This window comes from Blennius ocellaris (genome assembly GCF_963422515.1).
Source record: "Blennius ocellaris genome assembly, chromosome: 18".
Classification (NCBI taxonomy): Eukaryota; Metazoa; Chordata; class Actinopteri; order Blenniiformes; family Blenniidae; genus Blennius; species Blennius ocellaris.
The window spans coordinates 16,807,383-16,832,877 of record NC_137667.1 but is presented as its reverse complement, the minus strand read 5'-3'; the positions used below and the strand labels follow the sequence as shown (position 1 = coordinate 16,832,877).

General features: G+C 44.0%; 1 protein-coding gene across 2 annotated transcripts; it reads left to right on the top strand.

Annotated features, from left to right (window-relative positions):
- The first annotated feature begins 553 nt into the window (after positions 1-553).
- snx17 (sorting nexin 17) lies at positions 554-23,640 on the top strand. Of its 2 annotated transcripts, XM_080514133.1 has the most exons (16): positions 554-1,081; positions 1,170-1,288; positions 5,088-5,162; positions 6,821-6,938; positions 8,458-8,522; positions 10,466-10,576; positions 11,844-11,934; positions 13,244-13,331; positions 16,300-16,369; positions 16,900-16,992; positions 17,278-17,481; positions 20,453-20,581; positions 20,857-20,934; positions 21,072-21,146; positions 21,254-21,295; positions 21,645-23,640. In XM_080514133.1, exons 2-16 carry the CDS (start codon positions 1,229-1,231, stop codon positions 21,762-21,764), a joined length of 1,419 nt encoding a protein of 472 aa, XP_080370259.1. In that variant the 5' UTR covers positions 554-1,081; positions 1,170-1,228; the 3' UTR covers positions 21,765-23,640. The 2 variants fall into 2 exon arrangements, with proteins under 2 accessions (XP_080370259.1, XP_080370258.1); XM_080514132.1 differs by having other exon boundaries at positions 554-1,288.
- The last annotated feature ends 1,855 nt before the right edge of the window (positions 23,641-25,495 follow it).

The window sequence follows — 25,495 nt, the reverse complement described above, 5'->3', positions numbered from 1 at the left end:
TGAACGATATGTTAAATTATCAAGGTTATCAAGGTATTACAAAGGTTTTCTTTGTATCAAAAGATTAGTTTATTCCAATATTTAATCTTAATATGTAATTCATGATAATATTCACTATCGTTTAATGATTTGAATATGTTCTGAAAAATTAAACTCACCAGCAAAATAGCCATTTTGATGAATTTAGCAAATTTAATTAAATTTTTACGGGATTTTTTTATTTATAAAGTAGCGCTTTTCTTTTTTTTAATGCGAAATCGCTGTTACTTTGGGCTACACCAACAGCACGCTAACTTCGTGGAAGGGACATTTTTGGCATTCAAAAAGAGCAGTGAAAGTGCTTGTTGTCTTTTCTCAAAATTCATAAATGTGTCTTACGATATTTTTTTATCGAGCATTGTGCATATTGTTTACCTTTATTGATCCACAAGTGGTGTGTTTTGAACGTGTGGTGAGTCGAAATCCCCCCTGCTGGTGCAGAGATGGTTCAGCCCAGCAGGATTGTTGCAATGCCTCCTGATGGTCCAGTAGGTACACTGACTGAACACAGGATGGCTTGACGCTCGTGACACAGCTGGATTTTCCTCCGTTTTTCATTACGTTTTTAATTTCTGTGTGTCCTCCGCCGCGGCTTTTCTTAGACAAGTGTAGCAGACAGAGAGGGAGTGGAAACAGCAACACCACAACAAGTGTACCTTCACGTATTTGGAAAGGTTTTGTCCACCGTGGCTGTGAGCGTTGTGCTCGGGCTCGAACAGCTACACCGTTTTTATCCAGAAACTTCATGAGCCGAGCTGTTTGTGCGCGTGGAAACTCTTTACCCCCTTTTTTATCTGCTACCTAAAATACGTGGATAGTGGGTTTTTCTTTTTTAATAATTTTTTAAAAGCGAACAGTGGAGGTGTAATTGCTTAACACTTGCAACATGGCTGCTACGGGAACGGTAGAGGGAAAAGTTTAACACTGACGTGGGAGAAGTTTAATGCCGCTGCGAGTTGCTACACGAGTTGTTCTCCAGTTGATAAAGCCGTAAGGTAGCCTGGCACCGCTATTCCGGGACTTTGAGGGCAGTGGATGAACCGTGAGAGAAGCCGCCGCCGCCTCCTCCTCCTCCTCCGCAGGCACTGCAGTGGACTTTGTGGGGAAACTGTCTTTCCTCTCCATCGCAGGCTGTGCTGGCGCTTAAGGGACGACTGTCGTCTGGCTGCAGGCAAGCTCTCCGGCTGAAATGCATTTCTCCATCCCAGAGACGGAGGTCCGTTCAGGAGACAACGGCTCGACCTACGTGGTGAGGCACCGCGGTGTGTTTGTCTTTTTCTGTGTGTGTGTGTGTGTGTGTCACTTCAGCCTGGTGATGATAATGCTAATGCTCGCGCAGGTCGAGTCAATGCAGCTGTACTTTCAGTCATCACCGGTGGAAATGTTCGGCTTGCATGTGCGACAAGGCACGAGTACACAGCAAACAAAGCAATTTAAAGAAGCTGCAATCTGAATTGCAACACTGTGCATGAGTGTGACGTGTTTAATGTTAAGATAAGGGCACAGACGTTTGATTAGAGGCATCAAAACAAAGATTTCTGGCCTCCATCATGATTGAACACTATTTCTTTCTGTCATTGAACTTTTGTGAGTTACTGTATAATGTCCGAGGTTGGAAGTGGCCCTGTCTCTGATTCCTCTAATTTGCCACAACAGAGTCTCTTTTGTTTTGCAGGTTTCAGTTGGTACATAAATTCACCCTGAGTTTTGAGCTCTGCCACTAATATTGCAATCCTCCACGTTACTGAAGAGGGGAAAAACACAGCCAGCATTGCTTCAGCAATGTCCCCAGCAGTTCATTATGGCAGCAATCGACCAATAAAAGAAATCTGCCCTTTGTGCTTTAGTGGTTAAAAAAAACTTGTCTGTTTTGCATTGTGCTCCTATTGTTTCTGAAAGACGGTACGCTTGTATTGTGTTGGCAGTGATGATGAGTGCATGAAGGTTGGTCAAGGACAGCTGCAGTGAAGCATCATCGCCACATCCCCCCCCCCCCCCCCCCCCCACAAGAGTTTGTAGAAGTTTCAGTTTTTAAATACAGAATTAGTTCACATTACTGTGATTTCTGTCAGATGTAGTATTTATTTTCTTAGCATATTTCCCCTAATGTTGGCTGGGTAATTTTGGATAACCAAAACAAACTCAAGTTGCTAGGGAACTGTGTGAGTTGGTTTATTCAAGCATTGAAAAACCAAGAAAACACGGCAGGAGAAATAATTTTCTTTTTCTTAAAAAAAAAAAAAATGCCAGGTTTTGACATCAACAAATTTGAGACGCCATACTTTGGAAGTGACGGCGGCCACGTCTGACTTCCACATGACGCCACACTGGCTGCTCTGTGTCTCAGTGTCACACACCTGTGAATGACTATTTTCCATCTTGCCTCCATGTGCTCCAAAGAAGGGAAAAAAAACTGGACGAAGCTGATTGATTTTTCTCTTCTTTTTTTTTTCCCCCACTGTGTTTGTGTTCGCTAAGCTTACTACGCAGGGAAGTACAGAACCTGATTTGGATTAAATAGAAAAATCTTCTGTTATTGGAGGGTTTTTCAAACGATGCATTTAAAAGTCGATATCTGTTATTTCCTCTTTGCTTTGTTCTTGCAACACCTGCTCATCTGAAAGTCAATATATGTCTAACTTGAGCGTTTAAGTGCCATCTCAGACCTGTTTTTACCTGGAAGAGCCTGTGTTTAGCCAATCCTCCGGTGGGAATTTCAGCTGTGGCTTTTTCGCCTCTCAGCCGGCGGCCCTGTGACAATCATTGCGACCTTCCTGTAACCAGCCCACAGGAAGGGACTTCGCTTGATTATAATGCTGAGAGAAGAGCTGTGTACCTTGGAGCCAGTAAGCCACAGAATCTGCCGACTTTGCACAGGGCTTTTGAGAATTACAAGGCCTGCAGTTTTCAAGTTTTGAAGCAATCGTACTTCCCGTTTTCTTGCCGACTTGTACCCTCTGTCTTTCCCTCACACGATATTACGGTATATTTCTAAGTGTTTGTGGGTGTTTAAATGAGAGAAAGGCTTTGCTGCTGCAATACAATGGTGACTCATTCACTTAAAGATCAGGAACAGGTTCAGACTTCGACATTAAGCAAATCATCTGCTTCCATTTGTAGTTTTTCCAAGTCGTAGGAGTCATGTTGAGCAGCAGGCCACCCTCGGGCTGTGAGCAATTCTTATGTGTTCATATGAGCAGGCACTTTAGCTATCTGGTCATAGGAATTAAAGGAGTTTGAATATGTGCGTCACAGTTGCAGCGGCGATGGAGAGTATTCCAGAATGATTTATTTGGCATTCTGATTAGTACTCCTCGGTGTCAGTGCAGACGAGAGAGATGTAGTTTTCCACAAGTCAAACCCCTATCGAAAGCACCGGGATCAACAAATAACATTGGTGCAGCCATCAGGAAAGCAGTGAGCATTACAGTCTTTCCTGGCTGAAAACCCCACAGTGGGTGCAGTTTGTTTCCTCTCGTAGGAGGCAGGATCTCAATGGAGCTCAGACTGCCACCGTTACAAACACGGCGAACTCCCACAAAATCTGCTTTGCAGAATGGGCGCCGCGACGTGTGTGACGCCTCACTTTTTTTTTTTTTGCTTCGCTGTCGCTTCCAGCGCCGATCCCTCCAAGCTTGCCACTCCTTTCCACACAGTTTACGGCGTCTCCAAACACCAGGTGTGCACACATGCCGAGGCAAAGTCTGAGTCCGGTCAGCGCCCAATCACTTTGACCTCTACTCTGTGTGGGTGCACACTCTTCCAACGCACACGTTAACCACATGAACACATTCAATGGACTCTCGAATTTACAAAGAAATGGACCAGGGGGAGGCGGCTGCATGGAAGCAACGTGTCCATTTCTAAGTTTCTTTTTCACAGCGGAGTTGTTTTGGTCTTATCAAACAGCCACAACATTCTGCACACTCATTCTTCCTTCCGTGCTGGATCCTGCTGACATACACATCTTGTACTTCGTTTGTTGACCTTCCCTCCTTTCACATTCCGCTAGATGGATGTTGTTGTGTCGATGTTTTGTTGTTTCTCCCATCGCCCGTGCGTCGTCCGGTATTTTCAGATCTCTGGCTGTTATCTAAATGTGAAATGTACACAGATCGGTGGAAATGGATAGTTCTTTGCAAATAAAGAGGTTGGCTTTCATTCGAAGTGAGTAAATAGTGTGCAGATAAAAGTAAACTGTAGATCAGATGTAAAAGTGTGGATGTTTCTGTGTTTTAGTGTTTCTTTAATATTTTAGTGGGCTTTTTTTTTGTTGTTTTTTTTAAATCAAGTGAGCATATAATCTAAAGAATTTACCAGTCCTCGTCTCCCTCAAGCCAAACTAAAATATTTTTTGATTGTTTATGTGATTTCCTATCAAACAGGCTGAGGTATCCAACAGTACGTACTTTGCACAACCTGCTCTAAAATCGATGAAGACGAACAGATATTTCAACTTCTAAATCCGAGTAGTGGATTTGTGAAGGAGTATGTACTGAAATCTCCAGTCAAAACAAAACGAGTGTCTCTCAGTGAAAGGATTAAAGATTCTCCATGTGATATTTGCTCTGTGTATTGCTTAACAGTAGAATAACTCAAGAAATCATCGCTTTGATAGGAAAATGTGCCGCAGGGCCCGCTTTCTGCTTCGGAAGCCAGTGGGGAGTGAATTCAACTTACACTTCATTTGCTTTGTCTGCCCACTGAAATCAAAGAATGGGGAGACAGAGGAGAGAGATGTAACGGGATGGATGGAGACTGACATTGTGACGGAACTCGGTTACGATACTTAATGCTCAAAGTACATTTTGCTGACTGGGGGTAACCAGTGTAAACACTAACACAGCTCTTCAGGTCCCAATGGCTGGAAACTCGTAAAAGGGAGCAGCTGAATAGAATCTCTTTTTGTTTTTTGTTTTTTTTGTGATGATGATTTTTACATGTGTGAGCATGTTCAGCTTCAAGGTTTTTCAGCTGAATGTGAAAAATGCCCGCATCATGCCAGACCTTCACATGGCTTCTAATTTGTTCTCACCCTTTCCCCTCAGGCCTACAACATCCACGTCAATGGCGTGCTCCACTGTCGGGTACGCTACAGTCAACTCCTCGGCCTTCATGAGCAGGTAAGGCTTCAAATGGCATCGTATACCCTTCTCCACATCGCACGCCGCCAAATGTGACGCGCTGAACGCTGTTTGAACGCCGCCACGTCCACCCAGAGTGACCTTTCGCACGGCATGGTGTCCCCCAGCCTCGCGTCACTTTGAATCACGACGACAGTGACTTGCTGTCCGGTGCGCTTGGAGTTCAACTCCTTCCTATAAATAGCATCGTGATGTGGAGGAGGCTGGTGTGGCTGTGTGAGAAGAAACGGATGTTCTTGGCCTTCCTTTGACTTCACCTGCTCAGAAACTGAAATTAAGGCGAAAGACAAATGTTCAATCGTGGCCAATTGCTTCTGTTTGTTTTTGTGAATTCTTGTTCAAAGCTACAACCTTTTATTTAGAGCGTAGATTAAGCAGTAAGGGTTTTAGCATCGACTTGTTTGGTCTCACGTTTATTGTTTCTGGCCACAAATCGCATCAAACAAGTCATTTCTTGTTGAATTGTGTGCTCTAAAACGTACGCTATAGCGTAAGTTAAAGTCCTACAGAAATGCATAGTCTCCGGCTTTCAGATCTGAATCTATAAACAAGAACGGGCCAAACTTTGCAATCTCCATCTTCAAGTCTGCGTTATCCAGTCTGACAGTTGCCGTTGCCTGGTAACAGGGTGTGGGAAAAGACATACTTGAATCAAGGATCATCCCCAAAATGCTTAATGTGATGTGCACATGACCCTGAAACACTCCAGTAACTCTGGCACACACACACACACACACACACACACACACACACACACACACACACACACACACACACACACACACACACACACACACACACACACCCTCCTCAATTATCCCCGAAAAACCTCCCGTGTCAGTTGGTTCTCTTGTTTTATAAAGGTTTGTTTCACCACGAACATGCCTTGAATAGATAAATCACAATAGAATAGCAGAGTGATTGAGCTCTCATTAATTTCAGATTCAGTGGACGATTTTGTGACCCGTGCTCGGTGTGTGTTGCTGCGCGAGCTGATTTGTATGTATAACTGTTGCTGCCTCTGGCAGCACTGAAAATACCACGGAGCAATATGTCGAGGTGAAAATCACCCCTCTTTCCTCGAGCACCCTCTGTGGCGTATCATCACCCTGCCATATGTGCAGGACCTGCACGCTCCGTAACGAGAGAAAATCTGCCAGTGAATTCGTCACGATGTGCAGCTTTACCTTGCAGCGGCGTCCAGGTCAAAATGACACCGCGGGTGACTCCAGATGCTCCAGGTCTGGATGTGAGACTCCCACGGGTTCAAAGCTACCAGTATTTAGGTGATTGAAAATGGAAAAGGAATGAGTCAAGAAGCTGGAAGACAAAGTAAACTTGGAATGACGAGAAGTGCAGGGTTCCAGATGTGTGTGTGTGTGTGTGTGTGCGTGAGTGTACACGGAAACTTCACCGGCTTCCGTTGAAACCAGGCTCAAAATAAATCTGTGATTCATCTCAAACAGTCTGAATGGACCTCTTAGAAAAATGAATCCACAGCTTTTTAATTGAAGAGACTCCTGCTTTGTACGAGTTTTATTGTGTGTCCCTTTATACTTGGTTTCACCGTTGTCACGACTCTTGGGAATAAAACGTGAACGTTCAACAAACCTCACTATTGTCGTTTGCGCCAACAGATAAAGAAAGAATACGGCAGCAATGTGGTGCCTGCCTTCCCCCCAAAGAAGATCTTCACGCTGACCCCCGCTGAAGTGGAACAGAGAAGAGAGCAGCTGGAGAAATACATGCAGGCCGGTAAGTTTTTTTTTCCTGCTGAATGGATGCCTCACACATGGCTCGTGTTGCCTTTTACCTTTACTCAGACTCGCGTCCAAACTACAGGGTGGTTGACTTTGTCAGTGGTTCAACTGGATGATATTCGCCGTCATGCTGCTTTTCCCCCACTTTAAACACGCGAGGGTAGGACGGATTTTTCGTGCCATAAAACGTAGGATGGAAAAGGAAAAGAAAAAAAACCCAAAAAACAAAACAACACTTCATAACAGTTTTTGAAACTATGACTTTTCAGTACAAATAGAATTTGTTCGGAAAGCTACTCAACCACAATCACAATAAGGAAGCGGCCTGGTGGGAGTCGTACACGAGCCTCTCCGTGCCAAATAAAAAAACAGGAGTGTGTCATTGAAGAACTGATGATCTGAGCAGAGCGAGATGAGACGCCAAACTGAAACCATGAAACCATACTGGACGGTTTTATACTGGCACACCTGATCTTAGACCTGGCAGGAGATTTTAAAGTCTTATGAGTTTGAATTCTCTAATGATGAGGTGCTCCCCTTATGTCGGACTGAATAGAAAACCAAACGCCAAAATGGATCGTTCACATTTTTGATATATGCGCGAAAGGAAACGTGGTACTTTTCTGAATTAAAATGTGCCTCATGACACTTTTAGAAATGTTCTTTTTACCAGTCCGGTTTCACGGTGAGAAAGCCGATTGTCGTCTTAAGCTCGTTATCCAAATTCTGTGACCAGGTCAAGGGTGAATATTCTACATACACACATGAATAAGTGGAACTGGCAGAAATGCAGCGGGTTTGTTTTAATCCTTTCAAGCACTGGCAGTTACAGCAGAACAAGGAAGCGTTGTTTGAGCGCATATTTGCTCATAGTCTGGGAGCATACGCACACAGGGTGTTCTTGGCTTCACGTTCTCCTGGTTACATCATGGCTTTTTGCATAGTTATGGAAAATGAATTGCCACAAACACAATCTGCTCTGACGCAGATGGCTCTGAACTAGTTTAGTTAGTTTGTAAATGGACAATGATGTACAGAGACACACATGCATGGTCAATGAATACGTTAACTGAAAAGAAAAAAAAAAGCCTCAGTATAAAACAAAACCGTGATTGATTTTTATTAATCATGTTTTCTATGAAACTGTGTTTTCAGTTACACTTAATTGAATTGATGCTCGATAACACTTCATTTAATATTTTTTGGGCCTTTGTCCACTATCAGGTTAATTGTCTTGCTGATTGCCATGAAAGGTTCAGCTGATTTCATAAGTGCAAAATCCAATAACCGGATGAGCGAAGTAGAAATGGAATACAGTTCCACCTGACGACATCGGTTTCACCTTAACGGCCACAAAAAACTCCTTCAACTAATTGGCTTTTAATTAAAAACCCACCGTATCTCTGCTTGGTCTCTTATTGCTTCGCAGCAAAACAGGAGAGGGAGACGAATCTTTTATCAGTCGTGTTGCCGGGCAGCTTTTTCCTCATTGGCCTCTTATTCTCTTCCTCCAGTTCGTCAGGATCCCCTGCTCGGGACCAGTGAGATGTTCAACAGCTTCTTGAGGAAAGCGCAGCAGGTTGGTTGTTGATCCCATTTTCCCTGCACGTCTCTGTTCCAGTCATTGGAACAGACCCGGGATGGGACAGGGACTGCTTCTTCACCCAGACCAGTGATGTGAGCCTTCGTGCTCCACCTTTAATTACTTCTGGCAGTGTGCTTTAGAGTGATGTCGTGATATTCTCACCGTTTGTCGCAGTTTGTGGCGTTACACAGTGTTATTTGACAGTAATTTCCACTTGTATGACACTCATTTAAATGTGCGGGATGAAGTTTGGCTTACTAGCAGCACGTGAAGAATCTGAGCGATAAGCTAATCCATCGCTAAATGTAGGGCCAGTTCTGCCCGGTGTTTGATGAAACAATATCTCATCAAAAAAAAAAAAAAGAAGGAAGAAATGAGACGCCCGATGATTCATCTTTGTGAGATGTGGCCTAAAAGCACGCCGATCCTGTGCTGTAACCCTAACGACAGACTTTCTTGGAAATAAATGGTTTGTTGACGGCTCGATCAGAGCAGGCCGGAGGGTTGATTCACGATCGTTCAAGCTGCGACCTGCATCCCCGGGAGGCCTGGAAATCACCTCCTCGGACAGATTCATCTGTTCTGAAGCCACATTGCTCCCAGGCTCTCTTTTCTTCTGCGCTCACATTAACTCATTAGTGTACGCGTGCTTCTCCCCCCCCCCCCCCCCCCCCCTCCCCCCAAAAACATACTGTGATGACAGCAGGTGCATGATGGGAGACGGCTTCCCACCCGCCGCTCTCGTCTCATCTCTACCTGTAGTGACAGCGCCGTTCTGAGACCCCCCCCCCACCTCTCTGTAGCGAAGATGAGAAATGATTTGGTAGCAGTAGTCAGAGGCAGGCAGGAGCAAGAGATGTGCCAACTCACTTCCAATGTCTTTCTTCTTCTTTCACTTTTGAAATATTCTTTTGTTTTGGCGCTTCTTTCCGTTTTCCCCATTTTGGCCCATCAATTTCCATGTCATCTTGCTTCCATTGTCTTGGTCAATTCATAAATGAAAAGAAGCGCCAATAGCTGTGCTCAACTGAAAAAGGAAAGCTTCTGCGGTTTTTTTTGTATATTTGATTCCGAGTTGACAGTCGTACAAAGAATGAATTGATGGTTTGATCAAATAACATCCAGAATGTTCAGCACCTTCAACTGAGACTGTATGAAGTGCGTCTCTGTATTCATCCAGAAACAAATCCCCCCCCCCCCCCCCCATTTTCACATTGTTTAGATTTAGCAATCAGCCAGTTTCTTCTGTGGGAGCTCCTGTTTACCTTTCTACATGTTGTTTAGCTTCCGGCGAAGATTTGTTCTGTTCCAATCTGGACGTTTCAATCAAGCCCAGGAAGCTATGGAACAAACTATTGACTGTTTAACACAGGTTATCAGTGTGTTTGTTAAAAAAAAAACATGATTCATGCAAATGGCTACAAAATGGGAAGTTTGAAGAGTTTTTTTTTTTACTTTTCACTGTATTTTGCGCCATAAAGTATCATAAAAATTGGCTTCATATTGAGATTGTTGTCATTTTCAGTACTAATTGCGTAACATTTTGCAAAAACGTAGTTCTTCTACTCGACACCACAAGAAAGAAAAACTTTGAGTTCAACTGTAAAGGTTATTATGTCACTATTTCACCAGTTGGGCCTACTCACTGAATGTGGCCCTGAACTGTTTGACACCCCTGATCCACATGAAGGAGTCCATAGACTTTAAAGTGCATTATTTAGGTACGTTACTCAAGCAGACATAGTCTATATGTCATATAAACATGGTTTCCATCACCACCAGAAATATATCTCAGCTCAATCCAACCTTTTTTTTTTTCTTTTTTTTTTTTTCCCCCACCCCTCCTCCTCTTTGGTTTTTGTTCTTGACGGAAAGAATGAAAACACTTGCCCATGAAGCTGGATCAAATCCTGTGATGTTTTGCGTCGCTCCCACAGGAGACCCAGCAGATTCCCACCGAAGAGGTCGCTCTCGACATCTGCCTCTCCAACGGTCAGAAGGTCACCGTCAACATTCTGACTTCAGATCAGACGGAGGACGTCCTTGATGTAAGTGCTCTTTCATACGGACTCGGAGGGCATGAACACACATTTTCATCCAGTCCAACACTGCAACTCGTGTGTGTATATATACGTAGTTTGATGAATAGTCGGTTATACAAAATCCATCGTTCTACTCTGTCCAGACATATTTAAACGTTACAACTCTACGAGGTCTCAGACAGTGATTTACTCTTTGCTACTGATCTTTGATTGTTTACCTGGAGACATTCGATGTCTGCTTTTCATAAGTGAGCTGACAGACACGTGGGACTTTGCTTCAGGCAAAGCAATATTTCTGCAGACTCTCCTGTGAGCTCTGAAACACCGAATGCTATAAATCAAATTAAGTTGTGTTTATTTATACAGACCCTCCTCACCAAGGCAATCCTGAAAGGATTTATGAAGTCTGGGCTTTTTCAACTGCTCTAAATTAAAAAACAAAAAAAAACAAAAAACTTTGTGCAAACCAAACAGTCTGACCAAGGGAACAACAGTCTTTGACTGATCACAACATATTTAAGAGAGTTGTGGAATTAAATCACAGTTGGTTATCATCATAACAAGATAGTATTTAGAAAATGGACCTGTGTGTGTGTGTGTGTGTGTGTGTGTGTGTGTGTGTGTGTGTGTGTGTGTGTGTGTGTGTGTGTGTGTGTGTGTGTGTGTGTGTGTGTGTGTGTGTGTGTGTGTGTGTGTGTGTGTGTGTGTGTGTGCATGTTAAATGTTGATTTACAGTTTTTGTCTCGTGTCGGTGTTGTAACTGTGACAAATTTCTATTTCTTTTTACTGGCAATTAAAACACGTTGCTCACAATTCCCTCATTAAGGGGACGTACTCATGTTTGCGCAGGATTGTTTTCTGTATAAATGAGCTTTGCTAAAGCTCTCACATAGCGTTCTTGTTTCTCGTTTTGCTCGTTAACCTTTAGCCCCGGCTGCAGCTCACAGTTTACACAACACTCTTCCTTTCGTTTTGGAACAATAAGTACATATTTTAACTGTATCAGTGAAATATCAGTGGATAATTTAATGTAGGCTTATTTTCTGTGTTTTGTGATGCTAAAATATTGCTGGAAGTTGGACATGTTTTTATTCTGTTCTTACTCTGAAAAGGTTGGTAAATTGTGTTGCGCAGATGCATATGGTTCCTCCGTCATTTCAAATCTGTCACATTGAGTAATTAAATAAATGCCAGTATCTTTACTTTGATCTGTTTGAATGTTTTATGTTCAGAAGCAAGATGGAAAGTAATCACTTTTTCTTTTTTTTTGCAGTCAGTTGCAACAAAGCTCGACCTCCCAGACGACCTTGTCGGTTACTTCAGTCTCTTCCTGGTTCGTGAAGGTGTCGATGGAAGCTTAACATGTAAGTTAAAAAAAAAATTAACTCGTGTGAGTCATGGTCGTAGTTTGGACTTTGAACGCAACTTTGATTTTTGTTTTTTGTAATGAAACGCAAGGTTCCACTAGTGGCCCTATAGAAAAACCAAGTTTTCTGTTTACCCCACATCTGTGTGAACAAACATCGTTTTCAAAATCGTTTTGAAACAAAAATGCAAAAATGATGCATTTTCAGTCAAACACTGTCGCAAACACTGTCTCAGTTAATAAGTGACATACTAAAAAATGTTCTCATTACAAAAATGCTGCTTTTCATGTGTTTAATTGTCTCTAATGTGTGTGTATTATAATTGTACATCATTGCCCGGCACCTGCATGTTTTTGGGGGTTTATTTGTGTGACGCAGGCAAGCAGCTTGTCGAACTCCCTCAAATCCCAAATATTCTCACTTCTCGCCCCCCACCTGCCAGATGGAGCTCATTCCAGGCTGTAAATAGTGCCAGGTGAACAGGGAGGACTGTGTAAATGTTGGAGGCATGTTCTTCATCTCACTCTGAAAAGACCTGAGAGGTATAAAAAGAGAGAGAGGTTTTGCGCCGAATACGGCTCAATTGTCAGAATCTGTGGCAAACGGGCTGCAGATCAAACAAAACCGATGTTCGGAGTATTGGCAAGCTTGGAAAAATCCAATTCCTCCCTGACGGGCTGTAAGTTTCCCAGAGGTCCACGAGTAAATCAATATCCGCCGTAAAATATGTAAAGACGTGTCGAGAAGGATCCGTTTGTGGTTGTGGAAATAGTATCGCTTGTTTGCCACAGGCATTTTAATTGGCTTGAAGATGCCCCAAAACCATTTCATGCCTCGGTTTTGATTCACTGTGCTGACATTCCCAGCTTTAAAGTAACCGCTGCATGTGTATCGACGAGTAAACCGTGATGGTAAACTGAAGCGGTAGAGCAATCTTCTGCAATCTTGAGCATAATTATTGACGCCTGAACACAAGAACAACTGCAGCAGCCTGGACCCGAGTCCTGCCTCGGCCTCCTCGGGGAACGGGCTGCAATGAGACAGCTGCAGATTATGGACTCACACACACAACAGCCTGTTATCTTTTGTGTTTGTTTGGGTTTTTGTTTTTTTTGTAACATTTTAACACACACATTAAATTTTACCCTGCTGGGATGTATCCAGATGTGTCTTTCCAACCCTTGTTGGTTGTTGTCAACATTATTATCCATGTCCTTGGGACTTGAGCTGTGCACTTGTGTAACTTTTTCTTTTTTTCTCTCTCTCTCTCTCTCTCTCTCTCTCTCTCACTCTCTCTCTCCTTCAGTTGTGCGGAAGCTGCAGGAGTTTGAGCTGCCTTATGTATCCATTACCAGCTTGCGGAGCTCTGAATTTCACATAGTCTTACGGAAAAGGTACCCACCAATTACTCGCATTTACAACGTTGACGCTGATCTCGTCTCTCCCAAAGGCCTCTGCTCCACATGGAATTACACCTGGAATTACACTCTGTTGAACAGAAAATAACAAGTTGGTTTTGTTTAGAAGTATCCATGTGGTTGATTAATGCTGACAAGAGGCGATGCACTTATTCCTGACTCGTCGGAGCAGCAGTGGGGTTAGCCATGATTGCCCATTCAACGTCAACACTCGCCACAAAATAGGTGGCGTTGTTTAGCCACGATGACCCTTATCAGGACCAGGTAGCTTGTGGGCTTGACTTTGACAGATTACAGGACAATCAAAGATTAAAGACGATGTACTCCTTTGTTCTAAAGTCAAGTGACTCCCAGCAGGCTGGTCTCTTAACGCATCACACTGTGGTGGCAGCAAATAAACAGGAACAAACTGAATCGGCACAATAAAGGATGTATAATAAATTAACATTGTGACAATTATTTGTTAATCAGCTGTGCCACATGGATTCAGTGTGTATTTTAAGGTGGATCGTGCTGGAAGGTTAGATTTAATACAAGTATAAAAAGGCAACAAATGCATAAAGTTTTTTGACAGTTTATGTTTAAAAAAAAAAAAAAAAAGGCTGTCATTCATGCTGCATGTCACAAACATGGGGAAATAAATCTTGTGTGGAAGCTGTTTGGGTGGCCCACGCAAAGAAATACAGCTGGTAAGAGACGCCAAACTCTCCCCATTCAGTCTGTGACTTTTCCTGCCGTCAGCATTACATTTTCCCCTCTTCCTCATTTCTTCGTTTTCTTTTGTCACCCTGCCTCCCGCTGACTCTGGAGGTACACAGGATGTTTACTTTCTTTCTGCCTGAAGGAAAGTCTCAGTCCTCCTGACCTAGTTTCACTGCAGCGCTGAGGGAAGAATGAATGTAGATTAGCAAGTGAAGGTGGGGGGGGGGGGAAACAGACCCCCAGTGTATGAGATCCAGAGTAAATGGAAAAAGCTCCTTTGACAAAATGTGACTGGTAAAAATGGAGGTAAACCGTCCCCATCAGTGTGTTTTGTGCTCTTGAATCTGAGCTGGCAAAAAAAAAAAAAAAAAAACTTCAGACACAAATGCTGCACTTGAGATTTCATTACCCACATTTCACTTATTCCGTTTCTTCACTTTCGGCTTCCTCTTCTCCCCCGTTGCCCATTTTGAATTACTGATGTAGCCGAGGAGCTCCTTGAACAGCTTCTCCTTCCACGAACAGCTTGTGTGGAATCGCCATGGGGCAATTACAACATGCTAAATGTCACTCCTGCACCAAAGTGTCGGCGAGACGAACGACAAGAAATTTACTGCCGCGCCAAAGTTGATGAAAAATTAAGAGCACTTTTGCAAGTAAGGTGTCAAACCTGTGTTATCTGAAGACGCGTCGCATCCAGGCGCTGGAGGACGGATCGATTTAGGCAGCCTTCCATCCATCCATTGGCTAATTCACACGCCAACTCCTGTTTCCTATTCATTCCTTCATTCTTTCATTTTGGTGCCTGCAAGGTTGCGCATTTGGTGCCAACATTTTTGATATAATACATTATAATTAGTGTCGATGTTCCAGGTGACTGGTCTCACCGTGTGCAAGACGAAAAATATAATTGTTATATAATTAGTCAACTAATCTAAAAATGACAAATGCATAGGAAACGGTTAAATGATCGCATAATTCCTAAATTAGCATTTTGAATGTTGCCCAAAAACATCTTGTGTTAATGCACTTTTAAAGCATTTTTCCTTCAACTTCCCACTATGCTCTTTTTTAAAAAAATGGCTTGTACTCGAGCACTGGTGTGGGAAGGCGGCCTGCTCTCTGACGGCGCTGTAGCCCCAACTAGTGGAGGGCGAGAGCATGACTCATTCAAACCTAATATCATTTCTGGAGCGAACTGGCAAGGAGACGGAGGTGAAACCGCTTCACCGACTAATCGAAAACATCCCTTGCAGTTACGAGAGTTAGTTTTGCCGTTGTGGCCCGAACGCAACACCAGCTGGTCGGAGCGTCACGTTTTCCACACGTCTGCTAGGTGTGACATCACGGGGAACAAGATGTTTATGTCAAACAAAAATGACTTATTATCAATGAGGAATCAAAGCTCTGTTCAGCTCTATGTTTAGGTTGTTGACGTGATACGCTCACGAGGTTTTTAAGCTTTAGGAGTACAAGGCAGGAGATGTCCACCCTTGCTTGCGTCCGGTTTTTCCACACCCGCACTGCTGCACAGCACCCGCTTCCAAAACTTGGATCAATCCGAGAACAGTTCGATGTGAATGCAGCAAAATCCTTTTCCTGTAAGCAAGTACACTTTCAAAGATCATGCACTTCTCTTTTAGTGTGCTTCTCTCTTCTGTCACACAGCAGCAGTACGTTCAGCACAGCCTCTGTGTTGGCCGCGTCATTTAACACGCATCATCATTATCTGAACGACTCCAAAGTCGATGCAAATCCGTCCTCAGATGAATGTTTAAACTCGTCTCTCCTTGGCTTTGAGCCTTTTCGTTTGAAGTCGCTCTCATTTAGCGCGTCTGATGAACAGTTTGTACCGAGTTTGGTTGTGTTTAGCCGGAACAGGCTTGAATCCATTTACATTCACAGTCGTTTGTGAAGGAAAAACGCACGCGTGTGTCCTCATTTGGTCATTTAGTTTTCTGTGAGACGTATATTTTTTTGTTGAGGCAATTTCATTTCAGCGCAAGCATACAAACCATCATCTCAATATGCAGAGAACAGATGTTGTTTTTGATTAAGACACCCACACACACACAAGCACACACACGCACACATGCAGTTTGTGGAGACGTAGGAGACAAAATACCACTTTGCCAACTGTTAGTCACACATTATGCATAGTTTTGTTTTTACAAGTCTCTCAATCCTAACTGTGCAGCTGCGTTCAGGTATCAGTTCTTGAATATCCTCTTTGTGTGTCCAGCTATTGGGACATGTCGTATGACGGCGATGTAATGGACAACAGAGTTGGCCTGAACTTGCTGTACACCCAGGTAAGACACTGAAATAAATGCTGTTGCTGCAACGTTTTGTCTCAAAAACACCTTTTGAAATTAAATCCCCCCCCTCGAGATATGCACCTGAACAGAAAAGTCACATTCCACCTGACTGTGTTTTGTTCTCATCTCGTCTGGTCCCGGCTTCGCATCAGGAAAACCAAAAGCGAGCAGTGGCTTTTTCCCCGTCGCTGCCAAATGCTTTATTACCCCTCCCCCGGGAGCCCCAACGATCTGATAGTGGTATCAGGCTGTTTTGACTTTGCAACACCTTGAATCGTGTTCCTCTTTCATCCCATTATTAGCGGAATTACTGCGGCAGCCTGCAACAATCTGTTGTGTGAGGAATGTGTTTTTGGCTGCAAGTTACCTGCGTGTTGCAGACGGCATTTCTAGATGTCATTTAAATGCTGATTCGCTGTGTTTACATAAAGTCCTATTGGATATGACTTCTCATAGCAAGCTGCTTTGTTTTGGTTCACCTGTGTAGGAAATAGCGCCTGACTGTCCGCTCTTGCTTTAACCAGACAGTCTCTGACATCGAGCGAGGCTGGATACTCGTCAACAAAGACCAACACCGGCAGCTCAAATCACTGCAGGAGAAAGGCTCCAAGAAAGAAGTAAGTCACCTGTTTGTAGACCAGACTGGTATTTACGCGTTTCTGAAATTCATCTGAAATGTCATCATCCAAGAATAAGTCTATAAACTAGAGGAAATGCAGCACTGGCGCATTCTGTTATGCCATTAGCCTACTTTTTCCCCCCACCATATGAATTTTTAATCACATCAAGCCCAGATGAGGATTCAAACTTATTCTCTAAAGGGACCAGACCCGGCTGTTTTTGGCCTTTTGGGCGGGGGGGGGAAAAAAAAAAAAGGTCCAATGCCTTTTTTTTTGCTCCAGTTTATCCATCTAGGTCAGACCCTCAAATATTACGGCTACATCAAGTTTGACCCGTGCATCACCGACTTCCCCGAGAAAGGATGCCAAGTCATCGTCAGCGCCGGCAACAACGAGCTCAACTTCCACGTCAAGCTGCCCAACGAGCAGATGAAGGAGGGGAGCTTCAAGGTCACGCGCATGAGGTGCTGGCGAGTCACGTCTTCGGTGAGTGGAGCGGCGTGGCGACGGCCGACTCGCCTTTAGGCGTAGCTTTTCGGCACCACAGCTAATTATGTTAGCAGGAGACATTAAGCCGTCAATAAGCTTTAAAGTGGCGAGAACGCAATGCCCTCCACAAGTTTGTACCGCCCGGGGAGAAAGTGCTGACCTCGGCCTCATCCATCTTCATCGGCCCAATTACCCAAACAAGCAGCCCCACACAAAGACGGAGCGCCATTGATCTGCTCAAGTAACACTCAGAAGAGGAATCTATATTTGAACTGATGGTTGTTTCTTGGTGAGACGTGGATCTGAATGCACGCATTCAGTGGCGTGACCTTCACTTCTCATTTCTTTCTCAAATACGTGGGCGTCGGAGTAGACGGAGTATGAATTTAGACAGAAGTTTTAAAGACACAGAGCATTCTGAATCGTGTGTAAGCAAGAAAGGTGTTTTAAATCGGGCTCTTCACGATGCAGGTGATACTGACCAGCGAAAATGAACACGATCATTTATGCTGGAAGTAAGCTTCAGATAGAAATGGCCCAAAAAAAAAAAAAAAAGCCTAATGGGTGATGATAGAAATTGCGGTTGAGGTGTGAATGTGAGTGTGCGTCATCGTTTATCTCTCTGCGTTGGTTTACCCTGGCTTCACCCGCAGTCAGCTGGGATCGGCTCCTCTGCCCCGCGATTAAATGAAGCGGTATAAAAGATGGATGGATGCGTAACCCGATTTAAATATCCACACTCGGGTCGACACGGAGTCCTCTCCCTGCTCTCTGTGCTGAAATAACACACAGCTGCCCAATAAACTTTTATTAGCCCCCGTGTCAGATTACGTCTGAACCCCGTTAAAACGTTGTCTTTTACACGCAGTTCTAACTGCTTCACGCTTTATTGTTTATTTAGTTTGTGATTGAATGTGTGGAAGAAGGGAGCAGGAGATATTTACGTTCACATCTGTGTATCCATGTGTTGTTAACGTGTCAGTAAGGTTGTCTGGAGCCAAATGTTCAGCACATGATGTTGCCGTTTCCACCGTCACCGAGCGACTCCATCCATCAACATTAGATGCAGTGAGATTCCGGCTCTGGGCTCAGCAGATCAGCCATTAATTGATCGGGATGAAACTCTGCAGGCTCTGTCTAATTAAACAGTGCGGCATGCTCTCGTTTCACCGCAGAGACATTTAGAAAAAACAAACATTTTCCATGTGTCTTTCTCATAATGTTGAAGAAAGAAACTCGCCATCGTTAAAAAAAAAAAGAGGAATGATCACACAGGAAGAGCATAAACTGTTGTAATGTCAAACAAATGGAAAAATGAGGTCGAAGAATAGCTGTTGTGCAGAGAGACACCCATCCCGTGAAAACAGTGCTGTCATGTGACTAAAGTCTGGAATAAGGCCACATCATGTCAGCCGCTATAAACCGCTGAGGGTTTGAGGAAGTCGGCGAAAGGCGAGGTCTGATGCATACTGATAAAAGATAGTTTAAAACTGAATGCCTGAATCGAATCTATTGCTTTTTCTTTTAAATTAAGAAAGAAAAAAAAAGCTCAGAATAAATCGTGTTAGTCATTTTAATACCTAGAACTACTTCTTATATTCAACGTATGGGATCATGACTCGCGATCGGAGTGTGGTTGTGAGTGAATTGTGGAGCCGGCTCCTCTCCTCTGAAAGCCGGAGAAAAGCAGCACGTGAAGCTCAGCCCACATCATTTCCGCTGCGTTTTTTTTTTTTTTTTTAAAAGGTGAACGCTTCCGACGCGCGAGACCTCATTTAAATGGAGCTGGGCTCAACTGTTCACTTCGCGTCGCTCTGCGTTGGTGTCGGAGCTGCGTTCGTCATTAGTGGAGTATCACAGAAGCTTTCGCCATTCGCCAAAAGTTAATTTGCCCAGAGATCTGGCCACACGGCGGCGGATCTGAAGAGAGAAAGCGTCTCTGCTCGTTTGATTACAGACGGAGCCCCCCCCCCCCCCCTCGCCACCCAGCGGGGTGATTAATTCCTGAGCTCATTCTCAGGGGGGGGGGGCAGGCGGGGGGGTCAAAGTCATTTTAATGAGCTCTTTCCTGTCCAACGGAATATTCAAAACATCTCCTCCAGTGCTGCACAGCACCCCCCCCCCCCCCCCCCCCCACAATCTGGATCTCCGATTGCATCCGGAAGGAAACGTTAGTGTATGTTTATATATGTCAGATGGGGGGTTTTTTTTTGTTTTGTTTTCTGCGTGTGGTTAAGACGAGAGCTTGTTTTCTGAGCTGCTAACGAGCCCCCAAGTTGTTTGGGTTAATCCTGTGTAGCACGGCGGTTCTCAAATGTTTTACAGTCTGCACCAATGCTCTTATTTACCCGAGTACAAAGGTGAACGTACAGTAGTGGAGGATTAACTGACCGTCCGCTATGGCAGAGGCGTCAAACACGACCGGCCAGCAAAACCACTGCGCTTCACACCTCTGAGCAGTTCACATCAACACTCCTATATGGGCTTGTTTTTATGAATAATCTTGTGTCGAAACAACGCCGGACAAAGCAGCAGCATTTAAACAGGCACTTAATCTTAAACTCGTGTCTTTTTCTCTGCTAAAAACAGCCTTTGTTCATCTGGAGTCATTTTCAAATAAACATTTTGAACAGAAACAATCCTTCCATCTACTGCTTCAGCCTTTTCAGGGCTGCTGTTTCTATTCAAAACGTTCTACTATTTTCGACACTTGGCATTAAAAAACACATTTTAGTTAAAAGGTAACTTTCATTCCTCCTGCGTTCCACGTTTTCGTCATGATTGGACCTGCGATTGTCGACGTCGACGACTCCAGCTCAACGTGGCAGGGCCGTGAAGTAGAAACTGACCGGGGCCGTGTGCGTCGACCTCCAGTTACACAGAATAAATAAAGATTAAACTGTGTTATAACACTTCTCCCAGTCTCCGAATGAACGAACCTTTTTCCATTTTCTTTTAAACGCTGCAGCAAGTCCCAGTAGCCAACGGTACGACCAACCCCTGCAGCTCGGCCAAATGCGAGGTCAAACTGGAGCTGGCCTTCGAGTATCTCATGAGCAAAGACCGCCTCCAGTGGGTCACCATCACCAGTCAGCAGGTGAGCGTTGACTTTATTCACTGTGACAGGTTTTAAATAAACCAAGGCCTCGCTGTTTCCCAGTGCGATTACAAAAATTCTCAAGCTATTCCATTGTAAGTCCCTTTACGCACTGGATATACCTCAAATAGGCCTGGTTTCTGTGGTTAATTAGAGATGCAGCGTTTGGCTGTTTAAAGCTCCTGCTTCGCATTCACTGTGCTCATTAATTCTCTTCAGTCATGATGGAAAGACGGGGTCTCTCAGTGGAGCTGACGACTCTTTTGTGATTGCAGGCTATAATGATGAGTATCTGCCTTCAGTCAATGGTGGATGAATTAATGGTGAAGAAATCCGGCGGCAGCATAAAAAAGGTTTGTGTTGGGGGTGGGGGGGGGCTTCTATTGGCTCCTTGAAATGTGATTTCCCTCCAGAGGCCGACATGACTGAAAGGAAAAATGAAGGAATACTTCATGAACACGGTTTCTGTTTCTCCTGCGCCACGTTTCAGATGCTGAGGAAACGACACATCGGCTCCATTCACCGGCCCGATAGTCAGCAAACTGTGAAATCTCCCCCCCTACTGGTGAGACCCGGGATGTGTCGTCGCATAGTTTTTTTTTTTTTTTTTTTTACAAAATTGGACATATTGTATCGTGGATGCAGCCTAATGTGAGTTATTCTTGGCTGCAGGACTCCCCGGATCCAAACCGTGAACAAATTGTCAAACTCTCAGTAAGTAGATTTCACATTCACTCACATTCACTCACATTTATGACTGTGTGGAGGTTTTATGTCTTCTATGTTTGCAATGAATATTCCTTTTAATCCAAGTGAACATTTTGGAGAACTTCATAGTTACTTCCTGTCTCTACAAAATTAACAATTGAAAGGAAACATGAATATACTGTGAAACATGAAGAGAGACGCCGTGTTTCCTAAACATGTAGACTTATGAGGGTCGCATGAAACCGAACTTTGTAACGTCCGTGCTGCTTGAGCGCCATGCTTCCCGCTGGCGGCGCCGGTGAGTGAACGAGTGAAGACGTTCATGTGCCTTAATGGTTTCATCTTGTCCACTCAGACCAAGCTGAGCTCGGTGTCTCTCAGGGGGATCAGCGCCTCCAACTCCGCCAACGACATCAGCGGCAATGATTTCCACGGCAACTACGCTTTCGAGGGGATCGGGGACGACGACCTGTAACCCCTCACCCCCCCCCCCCCCCCCCCCCCCCCACGACGGAGCCCCTCCCCCTTTTCATTCCACTGTTAACGAATGGGACGACAAAGATTACAAGCTGAGCTGAGCCAAGCCGAGCAGTGCACAGGGGCGTCCGATTCTGCAAGATTGTAGCTTCCTCCTCGCTGCCTTAAGCACTCACTCATTCATTCTTCCATCGGTTTTTCTTTTTACACTCTGAAAGCTCGTCTCCACCTGCGCTTTTATTATTATTATTTTTTTTTTTTTACAGTCGGTCTTCCCATTAAAACGTGTTTTTATCAAACTTGTGGAAACGGCAGCCTGAGCGACGGCCGCTTGTCGTTTCCAGCCACAGAGCCAAATGTTTAGTTGGACCTGGCACTAGTGATGACTCGGCGGTTTAGTCCAGGAGCGCATGTGCCGACGACGAGGAGCTCGCCTGTCGAGGCGTTCAGCTCGGCCGCAAACCAAAAAGTTGTTGTTTTTTTTTGTTGTAAATGTCCCCAGCAGTCCTTTACGTCTCACGCGTGCCGCGCTGGCAGATGTTTTAGCAACGTGGGTTAGAGGTTTTCAGTCCGACGCCTTAACTTTTGCTTTCCGCGGCGTCGCCGTGCCGTTTAGAAAACCGCCGCCGAACATCCGCGCGGCCCGGCGTCGACTAGAATCTTGCAGAAGTGGGTGAGAGGCTGATTTGGTCGAGCTGCTTGCACTTGCTGAACCCATCATTTTGCACAGTATTACCGGTGGAGACGAATGTTTGACATGAAGCGACTTCAAACATTGAATTTTTTTCCAGGAGGTTCTTAAATCCATCAGTTTGTTTTTTTCAACCAATTTTTTTTTTTTTTCCATTTTAGAGGTTTATCATAAATGCCAAATTATAGTTTACTAAAGCATTTTGCACAAAATAAAACATAAAAAAATTACGACAATGTCACTTTTATATTATGTACATTCAGTTAAGTTTTCTGAACTTTTACTAATATCTTTTTATCACCATAGCTTCTTGTAATCAAATAGATCAAATGTAATCGAAGCTGTAAGGAACAGCCGTCTGAACGGACCAGCATTTATCATGTTTACATAATGTTTAGGGGGCTTTTTTTTTGTTTGTTTTTTTTTTTAGTTAAAATGGAAAGTGTTTACAATTTGTAGCGTCTGATTCTCTTTTCTTTGACGAGCGACGTTGTCAGAGAGGTCGATCTTTGGGACTCGATTGTCGTCCACGCGGACGTCGTGCCAATCATCTCAGAGGATTCAGTTGATCGAGGTGCTTTAGCGGAGCCACAAAGTGAACATATCCCAGTCTTAGAGCGCCGTCACCCCCCCCCCCCCCCCCCCCCCTTTCCCTCTGCCGTTAAGCTCGTGTTCCCGCGACAAAGCCTCTCAGTAGAAACCAGTGCCAACCGATCAACAGCTATACTCTCTCTGGTAGCCAGAACTGCAAAACATGTTCTCAGTACTCAATGTCTTGTTCTGTCGCTGCTGTGATGCTCCTTTTAGACGTGAACATGGACGCCACCAGCTTCTCGTTTTTAATGTTTTGGTGGGGGGGGTTGTCTCCCCCCCCCCCCCATTTCTGACATGACCAGGTACATAAAGCTGCAAGGTCCTGGATGTTATCACAGGTGTAGGTGCCAAAGTAGAAGTGCATTTTCTTCAGCCTCGTCTTTCCAGTAAATGGCAGATTGCATCAGCATCGTATTGATCAGAACTCAGCTCCTTCTTTTCCTTTTAGATTTTAGTGGTAAAGGCCGGCGGCGGCTGTCTGCTCTGTTTGTCACGCCGCTACAATAAACTCTGATACTCAACAGGCTTGTGGTCGTGGTTACTTGTCATTTTTTTTTTTTTTAAACAAGCATGTTGAAATACAAACTGATTAAAAAAAAAAAAAAAAACTTTCATGAAAATGTTTTATCTGAAATCCTTCCTGCCTCAATGTTTCCCTTTAATATTTAACCTTTAACCCTCGCCTGTGCATTTGAGTATGTTAAATTTTATGACTTTCATAACTAGCATCTAATTCTCAACTTTAAACCTCAAGTTCTTTGCTATATTTGAGCTTGGAGACTTCGTTCTACTCTCCAACAGCCTTTGAATGGTTAGAATTTAGTTTATTTTGAGTTACTGTTATCCTAGTTCTAAAATACATTATCACAGAAACTTGAAAACGTGATGGGATTTCCAGGAGAAAGAGCTTTGAGCTTGATGGAGCTTCCTGCACATTTTCAATGTTTCCTCGCTTCAGCAGACCTGACGAATTATCAGGCTTCCTGCAGAGATTCATGACGACATCCTGCTGGAGACCGATGTGCAACAACCACCCAAATTGTTCTAAAGTAAAACCAAAATGTAGTATTCTGTATAATCTGTCATCTATTTCTCCAATCATCAGTGCAAAGTACGTGTTAAACATATTAAGGTCACATTCAAATTCATGTTAAATCTTTTTATATTATTGACCAGTTATTACATTTCAGGTTTTATTACATTACACTTAATGACAGTTCAGGTGGTTGTTGCATATCAGGCTCTAACCCTCATTAACTTCAGGTGTGTTGCAGCAGGACATTGAAAACATGCAGCACCAAGGGAGCGTCCCTGCTCTCCAGGTCCGTGGAACAAAGTCATATTTGAGAACGAGGTGGTTTCTGTACGCTGGACCAGGATCTGGGCGCCACGGCCATTCGCTGCAGATGCTCAAAAGGTGAGTCGCATAAAGAGATGAAGTTCTCTTCAGAAACTCCTGTTTCTGTCTCGAACCAAAACAGGAAAGAGGTTTGGGGTTTCAATCGGTCTGATGCTGTTCAGGACCTCCTGCTGGGAGACATAGAAGATCTACTGAATCAAAGTTTTAGGAGGTGTGTGGTCTGAGGAAGCCGATTGACGTTTCCTGGACTTGTTTTTTGATGAAGTAAACTGATCCCGAAGGTGTCGGAGACTGTCCGGGGTTCTGATTGACTGCAGACTGTGTTGATCAGTTCCTGCGATTTCATGGTTCTTTCTGCCACTAAACTAGAAATGGAGCACTTTTTTTAAAGTACTCTCTAGAACTAACTTACACCTTTATGGCTTTAGAGGAGCGTCTCGTGTGTAAAAGTTCCTTTGAGGTCACTTGTCTTTTACTGACCAAAACTTTTAAGTAATGAATATTCAAAAGAAGTCTCGTCACACCCGAGTGTTTATTTTCTCTGGTGCTGTTTCCATTAAGAGATTTTATAGAGAATGCGATTGTTGATCCTGTGTCCAACCCCCCCTCCTGGATGGCCAGTGGTTCGTCCTTCGTCAGGTGACCTAGAAGACAAACCTGGAATAGTTTCAGGGGTCAATGAGGCAGACAAGCCCACCACCTGCTGCAAGGTGGCGCCCTTTAGTAGTAGAAGCCAGTCCAAATATGCAAGATCTATGGGAGTGAGTCTTCAAAAGGAGGCGCTATTCTCCATAAACGTCCCGAAAACAATGGAAGATGCACCATATTTGATTAATTTGGAAATGTACTTGAATACTTTTCCTAAAACGACTTCATGTGAGCACTTTTGGTAACTTTCTGTTCATAGGTCCTCTCTGCCCCCTGGTGGCGATCTTTTGAAATGTAGTGTTTTTACAGCTTATGAGGTAAAGAATACACAACAGTGAGTGTGAGGATGGAGTCTGTTCACTACCGTAGGAAATGTCGTCTCCACAAGAAGAGGAAAACAAACCACAACACCGTGACATCCGCTGAATGAAACAAA

Excerpts from the sequence above, each read along its gene's own strand:
- snx17 (XM_080514133.1), top strand. The coding sequence starts at position 1,229 with ATGCATTTCTCCATCCCAGAGACGGAGGTCCGTTCAGGAGACAACGGC. Across the intron at positions 13,332-16,299 it reads CACATAGTCTTACGGAAAAG|CTATTGGGACATGTCGTATG; the intron begins GTACCCACCAAT and ends TTGTGTGTCCAG. Across the intron at positions 16,993-17,277 it reads AGAAAGGCTCCAAGAAAGAA|TTTATCCATCTAGGTCAGAC; the intron begins GTAAGTCACCTG and ends TTTTTGCTCCAG.